Source organism: Pelodiscus sinensis, chromosome 3, assembly GCF_052426305.1.
Source record: "Pelodiscus sinensis isolate ZL-2025 chromosome 3, ASM5242630v1, whole genome shotgun sequence".
In the NCBI taxonomy this organism is placed as follows: Eukaryota; Metazoa; Chordata; order Testudines; family Trionychidae; genus Pelodiscus; species Pelodiscus sinensis.
Window position 1 is genome coordinate 133,195,250 of NC_143054.1, and position 16,488 is coordinate 133,211,737.

The window sequence follows — 16,488 nt, forward strand, 5'->3', positions numbered from 1 at the left end:
TGCAGATTCCTAAGAAAAACAAGAACTAAACATACCTATCACCACACTTCTACTTTTACAGTACTTTTTAGTTTGTAGGCATTACCTGAATCATCTGTTTCAGAGAGAAATTATATTCAGGCTTTTGACTTTTATTTTAAACGTTCTTGCTTTACCTCACACTGTGATGGTACAAAAACCACCACTGCTAATATCAGGGGGCCCTAATCCTGCACCACTAAAATCAGTGTTGTCAAAGGGAGCTTTGCCATTGACTTCATTAGGCACCAGGTGTCAAACATGGAATTCCCTCTTTGCTATTGACCCTTGTTAGTGTTGAAACAGTGATGTCTAAAAAGGCAAATTCCGCAGTGTAAACAGAACCGTAGACAGGGTATTATTGATGTAGTCAACACTACAGCATAACAGTTGTAAACTATTCAGATACTAATGAAGTTGTAATTCAAGCATAGAACCAAGTCACATCATTCTCTTGTGCTCAACTCCAGCCTGGGGAATGATAGGAAATGGAGCATGCAGAAAGAAAGGCAAAAACAGTTGCACTCCTGTAGTATTGTCAATTAATTCCTCAGCTCAGATGTTCACAACCTCAATGTAAGGCAGTGGTCAGACCATGCACTTCCTGGAGAAGTCCTGCCGTAGCTTCTTTATTAAGATCATTGAATGTGACTAGATATCTACAGCAGGATTTGCAAAGTGCTCACTACTAAACATTAATGACACCAGAGGTAAGCCAATGCTGAATACTTTTGCCCATTGACTTGAAAAGAGCAAAGCCAGTCCAATGCTGAAGAGAGTAAAGCTGATCAAGGTTTTACCAAAGAAATATTTGTGGGAAAATAACAATTCACCAAAACTACAACTTTTTGCAGGAGAGAGTCAGTTGCATTCAGGTGATTGCATTTTTAAAAATTGTTGAAATATCCTGTTTGATATTTTCAAAATGAAGGGTTTTTGGTTCAAAATGATTTTTTGTTTCTAAATGAAAGTTAATTTATAGTTAAAAATTATTAAAAAAAAGAGAAGAAAATGGTTGACATCTAAATAAAGATTTCTGACGTGATCAAAATGGACCATTGCAATTGGCCCAAAGTGAAATTTTTTTCCAGATATTTGGTTTACAGGGTATGTTTGGTTTTTGTTTTGCAGAAATTTTAGATTTTTGGCCTGATTTGGGATGAGGAAGTTGTTTCCTTCCCAGTTCTAGTGCTCAATACTATTGAAAATTCCATCCTTATTATTACATGTCATATCTTTTGACAACAACCATTCATTTACATATTTCAATAATATCTTAAATATTTGGGAGCCTTCACAAGCCTACAACACACATGGTCATTCGATGTCTGGCCAAACTATTCACACTATTCCTACAGATCTGGAAATATCTGTCAGAATATCTAGTGAATGTGTAGAGACCTATATATTTCTATATTAAGACAATGTTTATATATCTTTCAGAGTAGTGAGACATGATTCATAGTCTCATGAAAGGGCTTGATTCTGCTTAGTGACAGCTGATAAACATGTCCAATAATTAAAACAAAAATGAAGAGTGATTAATAATAAATGTAAATGTTATTTGTGACTTCAAGTTCAATATAATTTAAGTACTATTAACAGTAGGTAAATTAAAAATAAGAGCTATACTTATTAAGCCCCTGGTTCCTACAAATGCAGAGGTCAAACTTCAACTATGCCTACAGGTATGATATCTGTAACCTAATGCAGCACTCCAGAAGTGTGCTAAGAAGTAGAAACAGATACTAACCTCATTTCCTTTGATCTGTAAGACATTAAAGAATTCTTTATTGTCATTCTTGAGGTAACAGTTTTGGTTTGGTTTGGGTTTTTTTTTTTTTTTTTTTGAAAGCCACAAACCTTATGGCAGCTTGAAATACCTGGATCTCTAACTGCACAAACAAGAAGCACAAACATCTCTTCCTACTGATCTAGACCTCTTCCATTTCTCCTCCTTCTTCCCCACCATTTCCTACAAAGGCATGAATCTGCTCCCTATGGCTATGTCTAGACTGCAGGCTTCTTTCGAAAGAGGCTCTTTCGAAAGCATCTTTCGAAAGAGCCTCTTTCGAAAGATCGCGTCTAGACTGCAGGCGGATCTTTCAAAAGAGCAATCCGCTTTTTCAAAAGAGAGCACCCAGCGAGTCTGGATGCTCTCTTTCGAGGAAGCCCTATTTACATGGAAGAACGCCTTCTTTCGAAAGAGGAACTTTCGAAAGAAGGCGTTCTTCCTCGTGAAACGAGGTTTACCGCCATCGAAAGAAAAGCCGCGTTCTTTCGAAATTATTTCGAAAGAACGCGGCTTGAGTCTGGACGCAGGGGAAGTTTTTTCAGGAAAAGGCTACTTTTCCCAAAAAAAACCCTGAGTCTGGACACAGCCTATGTGTTCCATTAGCGTGAGTTCAACATAGAGTGCACTCTTCCTTAAGAGTTTAGTTCCCCATATCACATTGGGGTTATTCAGGTGAGCAGGGGGTACGGGACCTAACCTTATCTTGTAAGTTTCTTCGAACAGGGACTTTATCTTATTCCCAATTCTCAATAGTGTCATATGATACCTCACATACTATCTGTACTGGCTGTTGTAAGAAGTCAGCTGCTATTTACTTATTTTGGTTTTGTAATTCCTGTCAGTGCTGCCTATCCCTTTTTGTCCCTGCATCAGTCAAAATAAATAAGTACAATAAAATGAATATGTAAATAATAATAAACGAAAATGATATAGTAAGAAAGGGGGGGAATGGCAAATAAAATAGGGGGAAAATCAAGTAAGATTAATTAAGCAAGAAAATCCACTACTGTCCTCAAAAGAGTATTAACAGTCACTATCAGCTAAAATAAAATCATAATTAAAAAGGATTCAGATTCCATATACAAAGTAATTGACAAAACAAACTGCTAATTGGGAAACAATAAACCTGCACTGCTGAGACACAAAGACTGGTACGGAATTACACATACAAGGAGTGGAAAATTTACAGGAAGAGAAATGTTTCAGTCAAGTCGACTGAAACCATAACATACTAGCCAAAAAAAGGCTAAAACCAAAACCTTGAAAATGAGCTGTAATAAGCTACTGACAGAAAGGAAAAAAGAAACAATAAGGAAGTATCTGTACAAACGGTGCACTAAACTCTGGCCCTGATACAGACGGGACCCAGAATAGCAGAGAAGAAATGCATATGCTGGGTGTATATGTACAAGGATATGAGAAACAAGTGGGTGAAATTCTGATTCCAATGAAGTAAATGATCCTGGATTTCAACCCAGGACTTTGTATTATGTAAAGTTTTGAAGTAACCTTACATAATATTTGCATAACCTTACAGGCAATAGTAATGGAGATATAGCCGTGTTAGTCTGGTCTAGCTGAAACAAAAGACAGGACTATGCAGCACTTTAAAGACTAACAAGATGGTTTATTAGGTGATGAGCTTTTGTGGGCCAGACCCACTTCCTCAGATCAAATTGTGGAAGAAAATTGCCATGACCATATATACCAAAGGGATACAAACAAACAAAAAGTGAACACATATAAAATAGACACATCAGATTTTAGAACAGAGGAAGGATGAAGAGGGGAGGTTAATGTCTATATCATTACCTCATAGACATTAACTTTCCTTCCCCACTCTCCCTCTGTTCTTAAATCTGATTTGTCTATTTTATGTGTGTTCACTTTTTGTTTGTTTGTATCCCTTTGGTATATATGGTTGTGCCAATTTTCCTCCACAATTTGATCTGAGGAAGTGGGTCTGGCCCACAAAAGCTCATCACCTAATAAACCATCTTGTTAGTCTTTAAAGTGCTGCATAGTCCTGTCTTTTGTTTCTTACAGGCAATATTTGCTATAGATATGTTTAGGATTATTTATTTTTTATTTGATGAATGAACATTTGTAATTAAGGCCCCTGGATCTGGCTTTCAGTTAACTGCTGAATTTGGATCTATCAATGATAATTTTCCTGTATCTTCTGACTTCAAAGGAGGTAGAACATGGAGGGAAGAAAATGGAGCATTAAATCAAAGCCATGGGAATTGAATAATCTTCTCCCTCAAAACTGGCATAATCTTCTATGGACAGAAGGACAGCCCACGGATGGGAAGACATATTTAAAGAGATTGCTGTCCAAACCCCTCTCCAGTATAACCCTACTGAAATCAACTGAATTACACCAGGATGATCTGGCCAAAGAAAGAACTTGTTCTCTCCCCATGATGCTCCCCCCACATATTAAGAACATGGCTGCTGCACACTTGGGTCTCTCCAGGAATGGAGAGCCAATGGTAGGCACTCTGCACCACTTTTGCCTTGCATCGAAGTTTTACAGGAGGATGACTGGCAGTGCAACTAAACAGGGGAACCTACAGCCTTCCTTCCCTTTATGCCTCCACTTCATCCCCTAAGTGCAGAAGAAATGTTCTCCAGGCTGACTTATGTGAGGATGGCACAAAAGGTCACTTGTGTGAGGAAAGAAGATTGTGGAGGACTGGGAATAGGTCACAGACCTACTTTTATGTGCATCTGGAAGCTCTGGTATCCAACACAATCAGCCTGAAAGGGCTTTCATTGCTCCAGTTACCCAACACTCTACTTACACACATGCTGAATGCTCAGGGTTTATGCTCACAGACTGAATTTGGCCCACAGTCCTCATTTCTCACTTTTTTTTGGCAGTGGGACAAAATCCATCTGACAGATAAAAGGAGTCTGTGATGCCAGGCACTTTCATAAACATCAGAGCCAACTGTCAGCTCATTTCACGTCACGGCCCAGCACTTCTCCAAGCCACACCACACTTGGGTTCTCTAGGTCTCTAGACAACCACAATAGAAGATTGAGTCCAAATGATGTTCATTCTTTCTATTGGCACTTCCTCAGTCATGGATTTTTCTCCACTCTCTCAATGATATTTGCTGCATCAGCAGTTGAACTAATAAGGGCTAACACCTTTGCTTAGGAGCTAATTTATAGAAATGCTGAGCACTCAGCTGCATCTGAAGTCAATGTGAGTTATGCTTTGAACATATAAAGTGCTATAAAAATGCTGTACTATGAAAAATCAGCATCTCAAGCCCAGCACCATCACTTTTGTCCTGAATTTTTTATGCTTCCATTCCCCACCTGCACAGTGTGGATAATAATCCTTTCCTACCTCACAGAGACATTATGAAGATGAATTCATTAACATTTGTGAAGCACTCTGAATCACAAATGATGAGCACCATAAAAATGCCCAGGAGAAAAATAATTCTGTTTTGGGTCGTATTTGATGATGATTGGTAAATAAAGTCGAGGGCCACACATTAAATGATTAAGATAAAAGGAAATATTAACCATTTCCTAAAGGGAAAAGTGGCTATTGAGAGAGCATTGTCCATTCTGTGCCCAGAGGGCTTAATCCTACTCTCACTCAAGTCAATAGAAAACTCTCATGCAAGGAGTGGTGCAGGATCAAGCCCTGAATGAAAAAGGTCTTCTGTAGAAAAGATAAAACTTGTTATTAAAGGCTGTATCATAATGCATATGCACAAAGAGGCTGAATGAAGGTTGCATGAAGAACTTTTAATGCAACATTTTCTAACTTTTGAGAACTTAACTTTGCAACCTATACCACGTTCTTTTAAAACATATTAATTAATGTAATTTATATTGCTATGGCATCCACAGACCCTACTCAGTATCAAAAAGCAAGAAGGCATAGACCCTCTCCTAAGGAAGGCATAGTCTAGGACGACACACAAAGGGTTGGGGGAGAGAAATGCAAACATTTTATTCTGTCTTCCTGACAATCAGTTCAATTCTGCTCTCCCATTCATGCATTCTCTATTTCTTATTGCCCAACCAATTCAATACTGTCCCCTGATTCCATCTCTTCCTCCCCTTCAGAACGTCATATGCTTACTTCCAAAGCCCAGGCAGCACATTCCCAAAATTCTCCTTAGCTGGCAGGGACTCAAGCAGATATGAGGGAAGGCTCTTAGGCACCATGGGCAGAGGTCAGTGCTGGCTCTCCTGCTTGCTTTGGGGTAAAGCTGCTGCTGGGTTGGGAGAGGGCTCAGAAAAGCCACTCTGACAGGCCTCATGAACTGAAAGCTGCCTGCTGTTCAATAGCTCTCTCTGTTTCTCATGGGTCTTTGCTGTGACAACAGCACTACTGGAGATGATGGGAGGCCCGAGCTGCAGCTTCTCCAACTGCTTCCAGTCAGCATATCAGCATGTGGTGCTGGGACAGGAGACAGTGTCCTCTACTGACCCCAGGCATCAGCCAGCATGGCATGACAGAATGGGGTAGCACCAGAAGAGAAAGGACAGCTCTCCCCCTTATTTTCTCTTGTACATCTGTTGTTTCCTATATTTGCCAACATGCCTAAACCTGCATGTTCCATGTCTCAGACCAGAAATATCAACCTGAATCTAGCTCATTATCTATTTGTAAAGAGACTTGACCCCTATTCTCTTATAATTCCCTTTGAACTTTTTTTCTATCACTTTCAGATATGAGCTATTGACAGACAATGTTTATCTGTTATGGTTCTGTCAGAAACTCATAATCTGGACTGTCTGGACAACTTTGATAAACACAAAACCTTTTAGTTGTGACCTACATATACACCATCATAAACAAACCATTTAATCTATATTATTAAAAAAAGTTTTTCCTTCAGGATGACAGAGTGACATTGCAGGGCAGTAGGGGTGGCAAAGAGGCCTGATGTAGTGAGGGTCTAAAAAAGCTCCAGTGGCAGGGCAGCGGTGAGGCCCATGGTGGGGGGTAGGGGACCCTCCCAAAGAGGCCCAATGCCTCTTGGGGTCACTCCAGCCCCTGAACTGGGTCTGGGAGGCACCCCAGGCCCTGAGCCAGGGTTGGATGTCCCTCCAGCAGCTGCCCACCCATTGTATGTTTTGTTTTTTTCAGTTATGGTATGTCTACCCTACAGAGAAGATCGACGCTGCCACTGTCAATCATCCAGGGTTCGAATTAGTGGGTCTAGTGAAGACATGTTAATTTGAACTGAGAGGGGCACTCTGGTTGATGGCAGTAGTCCTGCTTCAATGAGGAGTAAGGGAAGTTGAAGGAAGAGTGGTCTCCCTTAGACTTCCTGCAGTAGAGACAGCGCCAAAGTTGAGTTAAGGTACTCTGACTTCAGCCACGCGATTAAGAGACTCAACTTCAGCTACATTAATTTGATATTATCCCATAGTGTCAACATAACCTAAGGGATTGGGCAACATTAGAATTTAACATCAAAACTGGGACAATATGCTTTAAACAAGCAATTAAAAACTTCAGGAAGGAGGGGAATCACAATTTGCAATAAGGATTTCATCAAACGGTGTTAGAATCCTATCTGGCTTTTTCAAAGTGTAAGGATTTTGTAACTTTGCTAGTTTTAGTTTCCTGTGTCTTGCTCAGGTTTCTGGGACAGGAAATTTTAAAGTATTCAAATGAGTTCATGGATATGTCAGTTGAAACTGTTCTAAATTACAAAGATTCACATAAAATCTAAGTCTGTGGATGTTTCCCCAAATATGCTAATTGGCCATATAGATCTCTCTCTTGTGCCTGGGCTAAATTTTCTCTCCAGGAAGCAAGGGAAATCACTTCTCCCTAATTACTAGTACTGCTGTCTCCCCGGCTGTGTCCAGACTCAGGGTTTTTTTCGAAAAAAGTAGCCTTTTTTCGAAAAAACTTCCCCTGCGTCCAGACTCAAGCCGCGTTCTTTCGAAATTAATTAGAAAGAATGCGGCTTTTCTTTCGATGGCGGTAAACCTCAATTTACGAGGAAAAACGCCTTCTTTCGAAAGTTCCTCTTTCAAAAGAAGGCGTTCTTCAATGTAAATAGGGCTTCTTCGAAAGAGAGCATCCAGACTCACTGGATGCTTTCTTTCGAAAAAGCAAGCCGCTTTTTCGAAATTTCTCCGTGCAGTCTAGACGCTCTCTTTCGAAAGAGGCTCTTTCAAAAGATGCTTTCGAAAGAGCCTCTTTCGAAAGAGGCTTGCAATCTAGACATAGCCCCCAAGAAGCAGGTTCATTTCTAGTGTGCCATTGTTAGTTAAAATTGTCAGTTATGACAATTTTTATTGTCTTCATGAAATTAAAGGATCTCATTAGAACAGGAGATTCATTGTCCATATAATTCTACATATTACTTGCTTCTGTCAACTAGAAGCTAATTGCAACAGGAGCAGAAAGGGATATTTCCCCATGCTCTAATGCTATTAACAAAAGTGAAGGGAAAATATTTATTATATATTTCAGAGAGTTTGTAAGTGTGTCCGTCTGTGAGTCTGTCTGTTCAAGAACTTCCCCGAAATGTCTCAGAGGGGTAACCATGTTAATTTGTAAAGGTATGTCTACTCTACGGCACAAGGTCGCATTAAGTAATGTAGCTAAAGTTGCATATATCGCATAGCTGAAGTCAAAGTAGCTTAACTCAACTTTTGGCATGGTCCACATTGCAGGAAGTCGAAGGGAGACCACTCTGCCTTCGACTTCCTTTACTCCTCATGGAAACAGGACTACTGGCATTGACCCTCTCAGTTCGAACTAGCTGTCTGTCTTAGACCCGCTAATTCGCACCCTCGATTATCGACAGCGGCAGTTTCAGTCTTCTCTGTAGTGTAGAGGTACCCTCAGAGAATAAACCAGCAGAACAATGTTTTCACTGTAGATTCCATTTAATTCCTTCAGAATGGATCAAAGGTGATCTCTTTCGCAGAGCAAGAATTTCATTAATATTTCTCTTGTTCCATATCTAATCATCAGAATAAAAGAAACTTCATGAGATACAAATTCAGTTTTCATTTAGAAAAAGAGTCTTCACTTCTTTTCTTCAGCAAGTATGCATTATTGGTGTTCTATCAGACACAGGGCTAGTCCATGCTTAAGTTAAGCATATGTTTAAGCACTTTACTGAACTAGTGCCTTGAACAACTGTTGATTTATGCATTTCAGGGATGGATCACAGGATTCATAGAGAGCTTGTTTGTCCATTTTAAACTATACCTACAAATTTTAAAAACACCACTTCTAGCAGATGTTTATATCACTTCTACTCTTACTTCAGGTAACACCTACAATTACTAAAACTGAAAGAGATTCTCTATTTTTCAGTTTATTTGTACATTTGACATTTTCTGTATTGTCAATTTCATTATTTTGCATGAATAGTCAGCAAGTTGCCCCTGCCTGGTTACATTTTTGAAAAATACAAAATGATGACTGTGAAAGCTCAAAGGTCAGCAGGGCCTCAGAAACAGGTGCAGCACTTGAAGCGACATTTAACTACCCTATTTTTTTTTGAATGGTAGATTTCTGAAAGGACAATGTACTTTTCAGTTTCTCAAGTGCTTTAGAATGGATCTCAATGAAATGCATGATGCATATGTGAGAAATCATTGTAATAAACATTGCAGTTAACAAAATATCAAGTAACAAAACAGTCACTCATTACAGAATAGGTTTGCACCCTGCAATCAATTTCTTGGGGAACACCACTGAGGTCACTAGGGTTTTGCATCGAAATTGATCGCAGGATTTGGTAAAAGTTACGTCAATACCATTGACATGTTATTTTGTTTCACTCTTCCTCAAAAGAGAAGAATCTCTCATCCTGGGGTGCAATAATTCTTTCAGGTTGCATTGCCTACCTTTAGCAAGGTTATGTTGACTTTAAATTGTAATCACATGGCCATCTTTTTACCACTTACAAACTGCCAATATCTGCTCCATCTAAGGTGTTAAAAGATGACTGTAAACTGAGCCAAGGTAAGCAGAAGAATTATAAGATATCACTATTAAACAAATAGATTTCGTTTTATATATAGTTCATTTGTGCCTATGAAGTAACAACATTTTAAGTGGAAAAAAAAGGTGAGTTATACTACTATAGCAGTCAATGGTATAATAACGTAAAGACCTCGGTCTTACCCTTTGTTTTCAAGTCGTTTAATACCTTTGATTCGGTGGGGAGTATATCACTCACGAGTTTTATCTCAATATTTTGAGACGCCAGTTCTAGCAATTTTTCAAAAAGACGCTGGCCCTGGAAAGAATAGTAAAGGAAAGCAAGGTACATAAAGCAAAGAACTGTTCAAATCACACAGCACTAAACAAAAGACACATAAAAGCAAAATAATATTGGTCAGCAACTGGAGTACAGAGGAATTTGTACACAACTACGCAGAAACCTGTCTAAAGACTGCCTCAACCCCTTTCTTGAAATTTTTTTTTTTTAAAGATCAAATTTGCTTCTCATTTATTCCATATTGTGGTCAGTGATGTTGTACAGGTATAACTGAGAAAATTTGGCGTCTGTTCATAATACTGCATTAATAGTTTAGTATGTAATGCCATGGGCTTAAACAAAACAGAAGAAAGGATTAATTTTGTACTGAATAATTAGGAAGGTAGTCCACGTGTAGTATAAAGAGAGTCAATTTGAACATTGTCTTTTCTTTCTGCTGCTTTTGAATATACACAGTTAAACGCGTAATGAAAATGACAAGTTGTGCATGCTTAATGTGTCTTGCTTAAATATTAATAACTATTCCATGCCACATTTTTAAAATTTAGCAAAAAGAGTGAATCTTATCACTGAAGAAAAGATACAAGGTAACTCTGAAGCTATTTTGGAATTCTCTCTTTTTTAAAAATGCATTTTTATAAATATATATTTGAATAAGCTAAAGGATTCTGGCTAAACTTTTTAAAAAAGGAATCTTTGGACTGAGCACAAGGATAAAAAATGTAAATCCAAACAAAATATGCTGCTAAATTATAGATATATAAAATGAAAAGTCTGAAATACAATGCCTGGCTCACTATTAATTATGGTATGCTACCACAATGTAATAAGGATGTGTGTCTATTTGCTGCTATTTTAGCTCATTAAATACAGATTCTGTAAGTGATCTGCATAATTTTTATGTTCTTCCGAAGTCATGTTTTTTACTCAACTGACTTAGCCAAGCTCTTCCCCAAGTTACACCTACACATTTCCCATGAAAGCTAGTGGGAGCTGCGCATGCACATCTCAGAATAAAATCTACTACAAAAATTCAAAAGGAAAAAAAAAGCAAATAAGTTTTGAAGAATCATATCCTATTAACCTGTAATCATCAACCAAAACTGATACAAAAGTAACCATTCCATAAAACACCAGCAGGAGAGAAAAACATTTACAGGACCAAATCAAGTCTCTGCACAAAATGTGCACCGTTCCCAAGAACATCGAATACACTATGAACTTAATGGGGTCCATGCCAGGAAAATGATCCATGAAAAAAATAGTACGTGATCATGTAATTGAGTATCATAATGTGTATACACAAAGGGGTGGAATTAAAGGTATACAAGCAACCTTAATTCTGGAATTTCCTAACTTTGCTTGACTCTGCAACCTAAATAATGTTGTTTCAACATAGCTAAGGCTCCATTCAAGACCCTTCCTGTTCCTTTCCACCAGCTCAGGATTGAGTAGCAACCTCTGGCAGATGCTCTCCCTCTGACACAGAGAACAGTGGTGTAAGTAAACTGCACAAGGAAGTAAGGATCATTGTTACATTCCTTTATTCTACTGTTTGCACATGAATAGCAGCTCACTATTCATTCCCATGTCCCCATATATAAGTGAAGCACAGGAGGTCTTTTAACCTGTCTTTTAACCTGTGCGAACTCTGTGCTGCGCGGCTACACACGGCACGGACTAGGTAGCTCAGACTAGGCTTCCTAGTCCGAACTACCGTTACTTCTCGTTTCACGAGGAGTTTCACGTGAAACGAGGAGTAACGGTAGTTCGGACTAGGAAGCGTAGTCCAAACTACCTAGTCCGTGCCGCGTGTAGCCGCGCGGAACGGAGTCCGCACTAGCGGACATTTAAAAATGGCGGCGCCCGGCTTTATGCAAATGAAGCCCGGGAAATTCACATCCTGGGCTTCATTTGCAACTCCGGTTGCCTACATTACCACCCTAGTTCGAACTAGGGTGGTAGTGTAGACATACCCAGAGTAATTATTTTAAAATAGCATATCCACAATACAGGGAACACTCAAAATTAGTCCAAGGCAGGCTGCCTTAATGTGGATGCGCTTCCTTGGCTTAGAGCCCCAAGAAGCACTGGGAAGTAATTACTCTGAATGACTCTGGGGAGTAGTTATTTTGAAATAGCAGCAGTGGAGCGTCCACAATACTGTTATTCCAAAATAACTATTTCAAAATAAACGTTATTCCTCATGGAAAGCAGGAGTTATTATTTTGAAATAACCAGACCCTTATTTTGAAATAACAGGCTTGGTAGTGTGGACACTCCGCTTGTTATTTCAAAATAAGGGAAGTTATTTCGAAATAACTCCCTAGTGTAGACAAGGTAACTTCTAATGTTTATCTTCTTTCCAGAGCAGAAGTCACTGACCTGCTAGATGTAAAACGAGAATCAGAAAATTTTTTCATTCTAATTATAATCGCTCACTATAATCCTGCCCAGTCTTTCCTAAGATCACTTGATGGCTCTACACAATATCCTCCTCTCTTTATTCCTTATGGACTAAAAGCATGATCCCGCTCTGTCTTTCTGCTGTCTTCAGTGGGGAGTGGATCAGTACCTTCACCCTCGAGGGTTCAAAGATGTTTAAGAGATTGCATTTCTGTATTATGACTGATGACTGCTGATGTATAGTGAAAGCTGGTATCTACACTGAAAAGCCTGAGCAATATTTTTGCTATCAAAAAACACTCAGGCTACGTCTAGACTGGCATGATTTTCCACAAATGCCTTTAATGGAAAAGTTTTCCAAGCACTTTTTGCGGAAAAGCGTCCGTGCCAATCTAGACGCACTTTTCCGCAAAAAAGCCCCAATCGCCATTTTCACGATCGGGGCTTTTTTGCGGAAAACAAATCTGAGCTGTCTACACTGGCCCTTCTGCACAAAAGCTTTGCGCAAAAGGACTTTTGCCTGAATTGGAGCAGCATAGCATTTCCGCAAGAAGCACTGATTTCAGACAGTAGGAAGTCAGTGTTCTTGCGGAAATTCAAGCGGCCAGTGTAGACAGCTGGCAAGTTTTTCCACAAAAGCACCTGCTTTTGCAGAAAAACTTGCCAGTCTAGACACAGCCCCTATGTTATAACCCTAGAAAACCCATTTTTTTTTTTTTTTGCCAAATATGGTATTTGTCTTTAGATTTTAAAACACTGAAAACCTCGATACATAAAACGCTAATAAATAAAAACAACCAAGGTCATGATGCTAAAGGCGGCTATATAGTGGCTAGAGAGAGCGGTAATATGTGCTCATTATGAGTAAGAGATCCGAGAATTGTTGGAGATACACAGATGAAAAGATTTGCCTTTTTTCTGTTTGTCACTGCATGGTCTACGCTCTTGGCAGCTGCTCAAACCCACACAATGCTGAATTTAGACTCTCAAAACAACTGTGGAAAAAAATGAACTTTTTGTATTTAAAGCCTCTTACATCCCTGTACGAGTAACTAGGGGAAATATTACAAATATTTCTTTATACAACTCAGGATTGAATCTCTTTAATGATGTACTGTACTGCTAACATTCTATTTCATATTTGGGAGCCAGCAGGTAATATTTTCTTGATATGTTTATTTGTAAATTTACTGTTATTGTTCTCTGCAAAAGAATGAGAAAATCCCAAGAGTTTTGTTGCTGCTGTCAGCACTCTTGAAATGTTTCTTTTAAGTAAGTGCCCTCATGCTGTAACTCTGGGATTTGTGAGATGATAGCAGACTGCTGCATGACTATACAACAGTCTACAAAATAATTTTTTTCATAGTCAGTATATGAGACATGAGAAAAAAAATCAGGTATCAGACTAAGTACCATGAAATTGCAGCACGCTATTATATAACCCTTATCAAACCATACCTTTTAGGAAGCAAGCTATATTCTCCTGCATTTCTCACAACCTAGTGAAAAAGGCAAAGTACAATATAATAAAGGTATCTCTCACATGAAGAAACTGTTACTCTCTAAATTTTTTGAATTCTCTAAATTTTGGATCTAAATTACCAGCAATCCACAATGTCAACCTCAGTTACAGATGCCACAGCAGATGGGTCTCACTGAATTAAAAGATAAAAGTCAAGGAACAAAACCAATTTCTTCACTCTCACCAGATAACCTGATGATAGACTGGCTGATTCCTCTAGCTGCTGTTATCTTTATAAGCACGCATGCCTCATTCAAAATAAAACAGGGCAACAACAAGCACAGAACACTGCATTTATTACGGAAGTACTGCAAACTGAATTATCTCTCCCTTCAATAACTTGGGCACCTAAATTTTTTGAAAATGTTTTTTCCAGTTTTATTTCTGCGAAAAAGAAGAGCATAATTCATGCTATTTTTATTCATTTATTGTGTTAGGCAATTATTAAAAATACTAATGGCTAACTCTCAGAGTACATTTACAGCTATCAAGCATCATAAAATATCATAACACACTGGTAGCAGCATATAGAAAAAAATCCTAAATTCAGCAACCAACTCTTATTATAAAACAGAGAAACTCTTTCAATCTTCCAGCCTACCTTCTAAAGAAAAAGGTGTGAATATCACTTCTTGTACATTCAGCTGGAGATTGGAAATATCTCCCCCAGCCTGACAGTTGTTGAGCTGGGGAAAGAACCCCTAAGAGAAAGAGGTAAGGAAGGAGCAAGTTTGGATACTCTGGGTTTTGAGCCTGGCCTGGCTGGGAAAGAGAGCTGGGAAGAGAACAAGATCTCTCCTGCCCCAAAAGCCGGTGGGCATGCATTAGCCAGTCTGCTGGGGTTTCTACCCTTCTCTTTAATTGAGGCATAGGTTGACTGTGTGTCCAAGAAGCTATAGGTCTCTCTAGAACTTGGGATCTCACTTTCTCCTGACGATCGATCGATAGATAGAAAGAAAAGAAGCCACCTGATATTGCCCTCTATGTGGCATGGATGTTGAAGACACCAAGGACAATCACCTTCAAAGGCTTCAGAACAAGGCTACACAAACAGCTGTGGTAGGAAAGGTGATGTGCAATGGGGGAGTTCACACACCAAAATAATCGCATCCTGGGACTTGCACGTCAGCATGATAAATAGATCTAAATGGGGCCCTGGTCATTTCTTTCACTTGAGGATGGTTGCAAAAGAGATTTCCCTCCTTTCCTGGTTATTGTTATCTTTTCCTGGTTATTGTTAAACCAAGCATCAATCTAGGGAAAGAAATGGCTACACAGAGCCAGTTGATCATAATGCAACATTAGATGTTGCTAAATTAGCCTGGTATTGACCAGCATGATTACTTACTGGAATTTCGGAGTATCATTGGGGTGCAGATTTCTCGAGAACATGAGCTTTGTATAGTCACAAGTGTCATTTTACATCTAACTTGATTGTTGTGGTCTAGAACAATGGTCCCCAATTTAAGAATAAGTCCTCCTTGATGACACAAGATTAGTCCAAGGGGCAAGCAGGAGTGAGCAGCTGTGGGTGCTCTGCTAGTCAGGTGGGTGGCACCTGAATCTCTCCAGAGTGGCAGCCCAAACGCCCAGCTTACAGGGAGTGTTGATCAGAGGTACAAAAACATGCACAGCATTTTATCATGCTTGTTCACTTGAATTCCTACTCTGCAGAAATCTGTACCAGAGCCAAACATTGCAGAATCATATTTTGCAGCTGAACAGCTCCATCCTATCAGCATTATACTATTAGACCTCAGTGTGCAACTGGCTGTGACCTGAGGACTCAGTAGGAAATTATTATTTATCTAGATTTATAAAGGACAAAACAAAAAAGGTGCTTATCAGAGACACTAGGTGAATCACCACACATCAAAATAAAAGACATTCAACAGCAAACTCTACACTATGCATATTAAAGTAATAAATACTAACTGAACCTTGCAGCAGCAAAATGAGAAAAAGTACTCTACCTCCTCATATATTCTCCTCCAGGAAACAGAACCTTCTCAAAAAGTCCCTATAGCAAGATTTGCATTGCAACATGTTCTGAAGATCAACTAATATGGGCTATTTCAGAGCAGGGTGTCAGTAAGTTCTAACGCACAAGAGCCTTCATGGAGAAGGCTCATCTTCCCTTGGTTTCTAACAAAACAACTACCCATACAAGGAAGCATTAGTAATAATCAGAGCTGACATATGAAGCATATCTACTTGACAATATCTGATCTAATTGTTTTCTCCTAATTCTTCCTCATTACGGGCAAGTTTCAGTTTACCCAAACTTGCAAAGACTTGAAGATACCTCACTTTTACTTTTGTCATTATTAGTGTGACTGGTTCATTCACAGAGATCCCCTTGAGACTGTCACCTGATGTGCTGAAATACCAATGAGCATGCTTTCTGGGGCACCCCACCTACCCTGTCTAGCTGAGCCAGACCTTTTAGTCTCTTCTACAGATGGCACAGAGTTGAGGTCACAGCCCACAGCAAGGTAACACAGACA

At 39.2% G+C, this 16,488-nt stretch overlaps 1 protein-coding gene across 3 annotated transcripts in view; it reads right to left on the bottom strand.

Moving 5' to 3' along the window:
- Nucleotides 1-16,488, bottom strand: part of PLD5 (phospholipase D family member 5) — a 241,316-nt gene that overhangs the window by 88,441 nt on the left and 136,387 nt on the right. For all 3 annotated transcript variants that reach the window (XM_006135188.5, XM_014579599.4, XM_014579602.4), the window contains exon 4: nt 9,957-10,071. In XM_006135188.5, the coding sequence (XP_006135250.1) occupies nt 9,957-10,071 (115 nt within the window). The remainder of the gene's footprint in view (nt 1-9,956; nt 10,072-16,488) is intronic.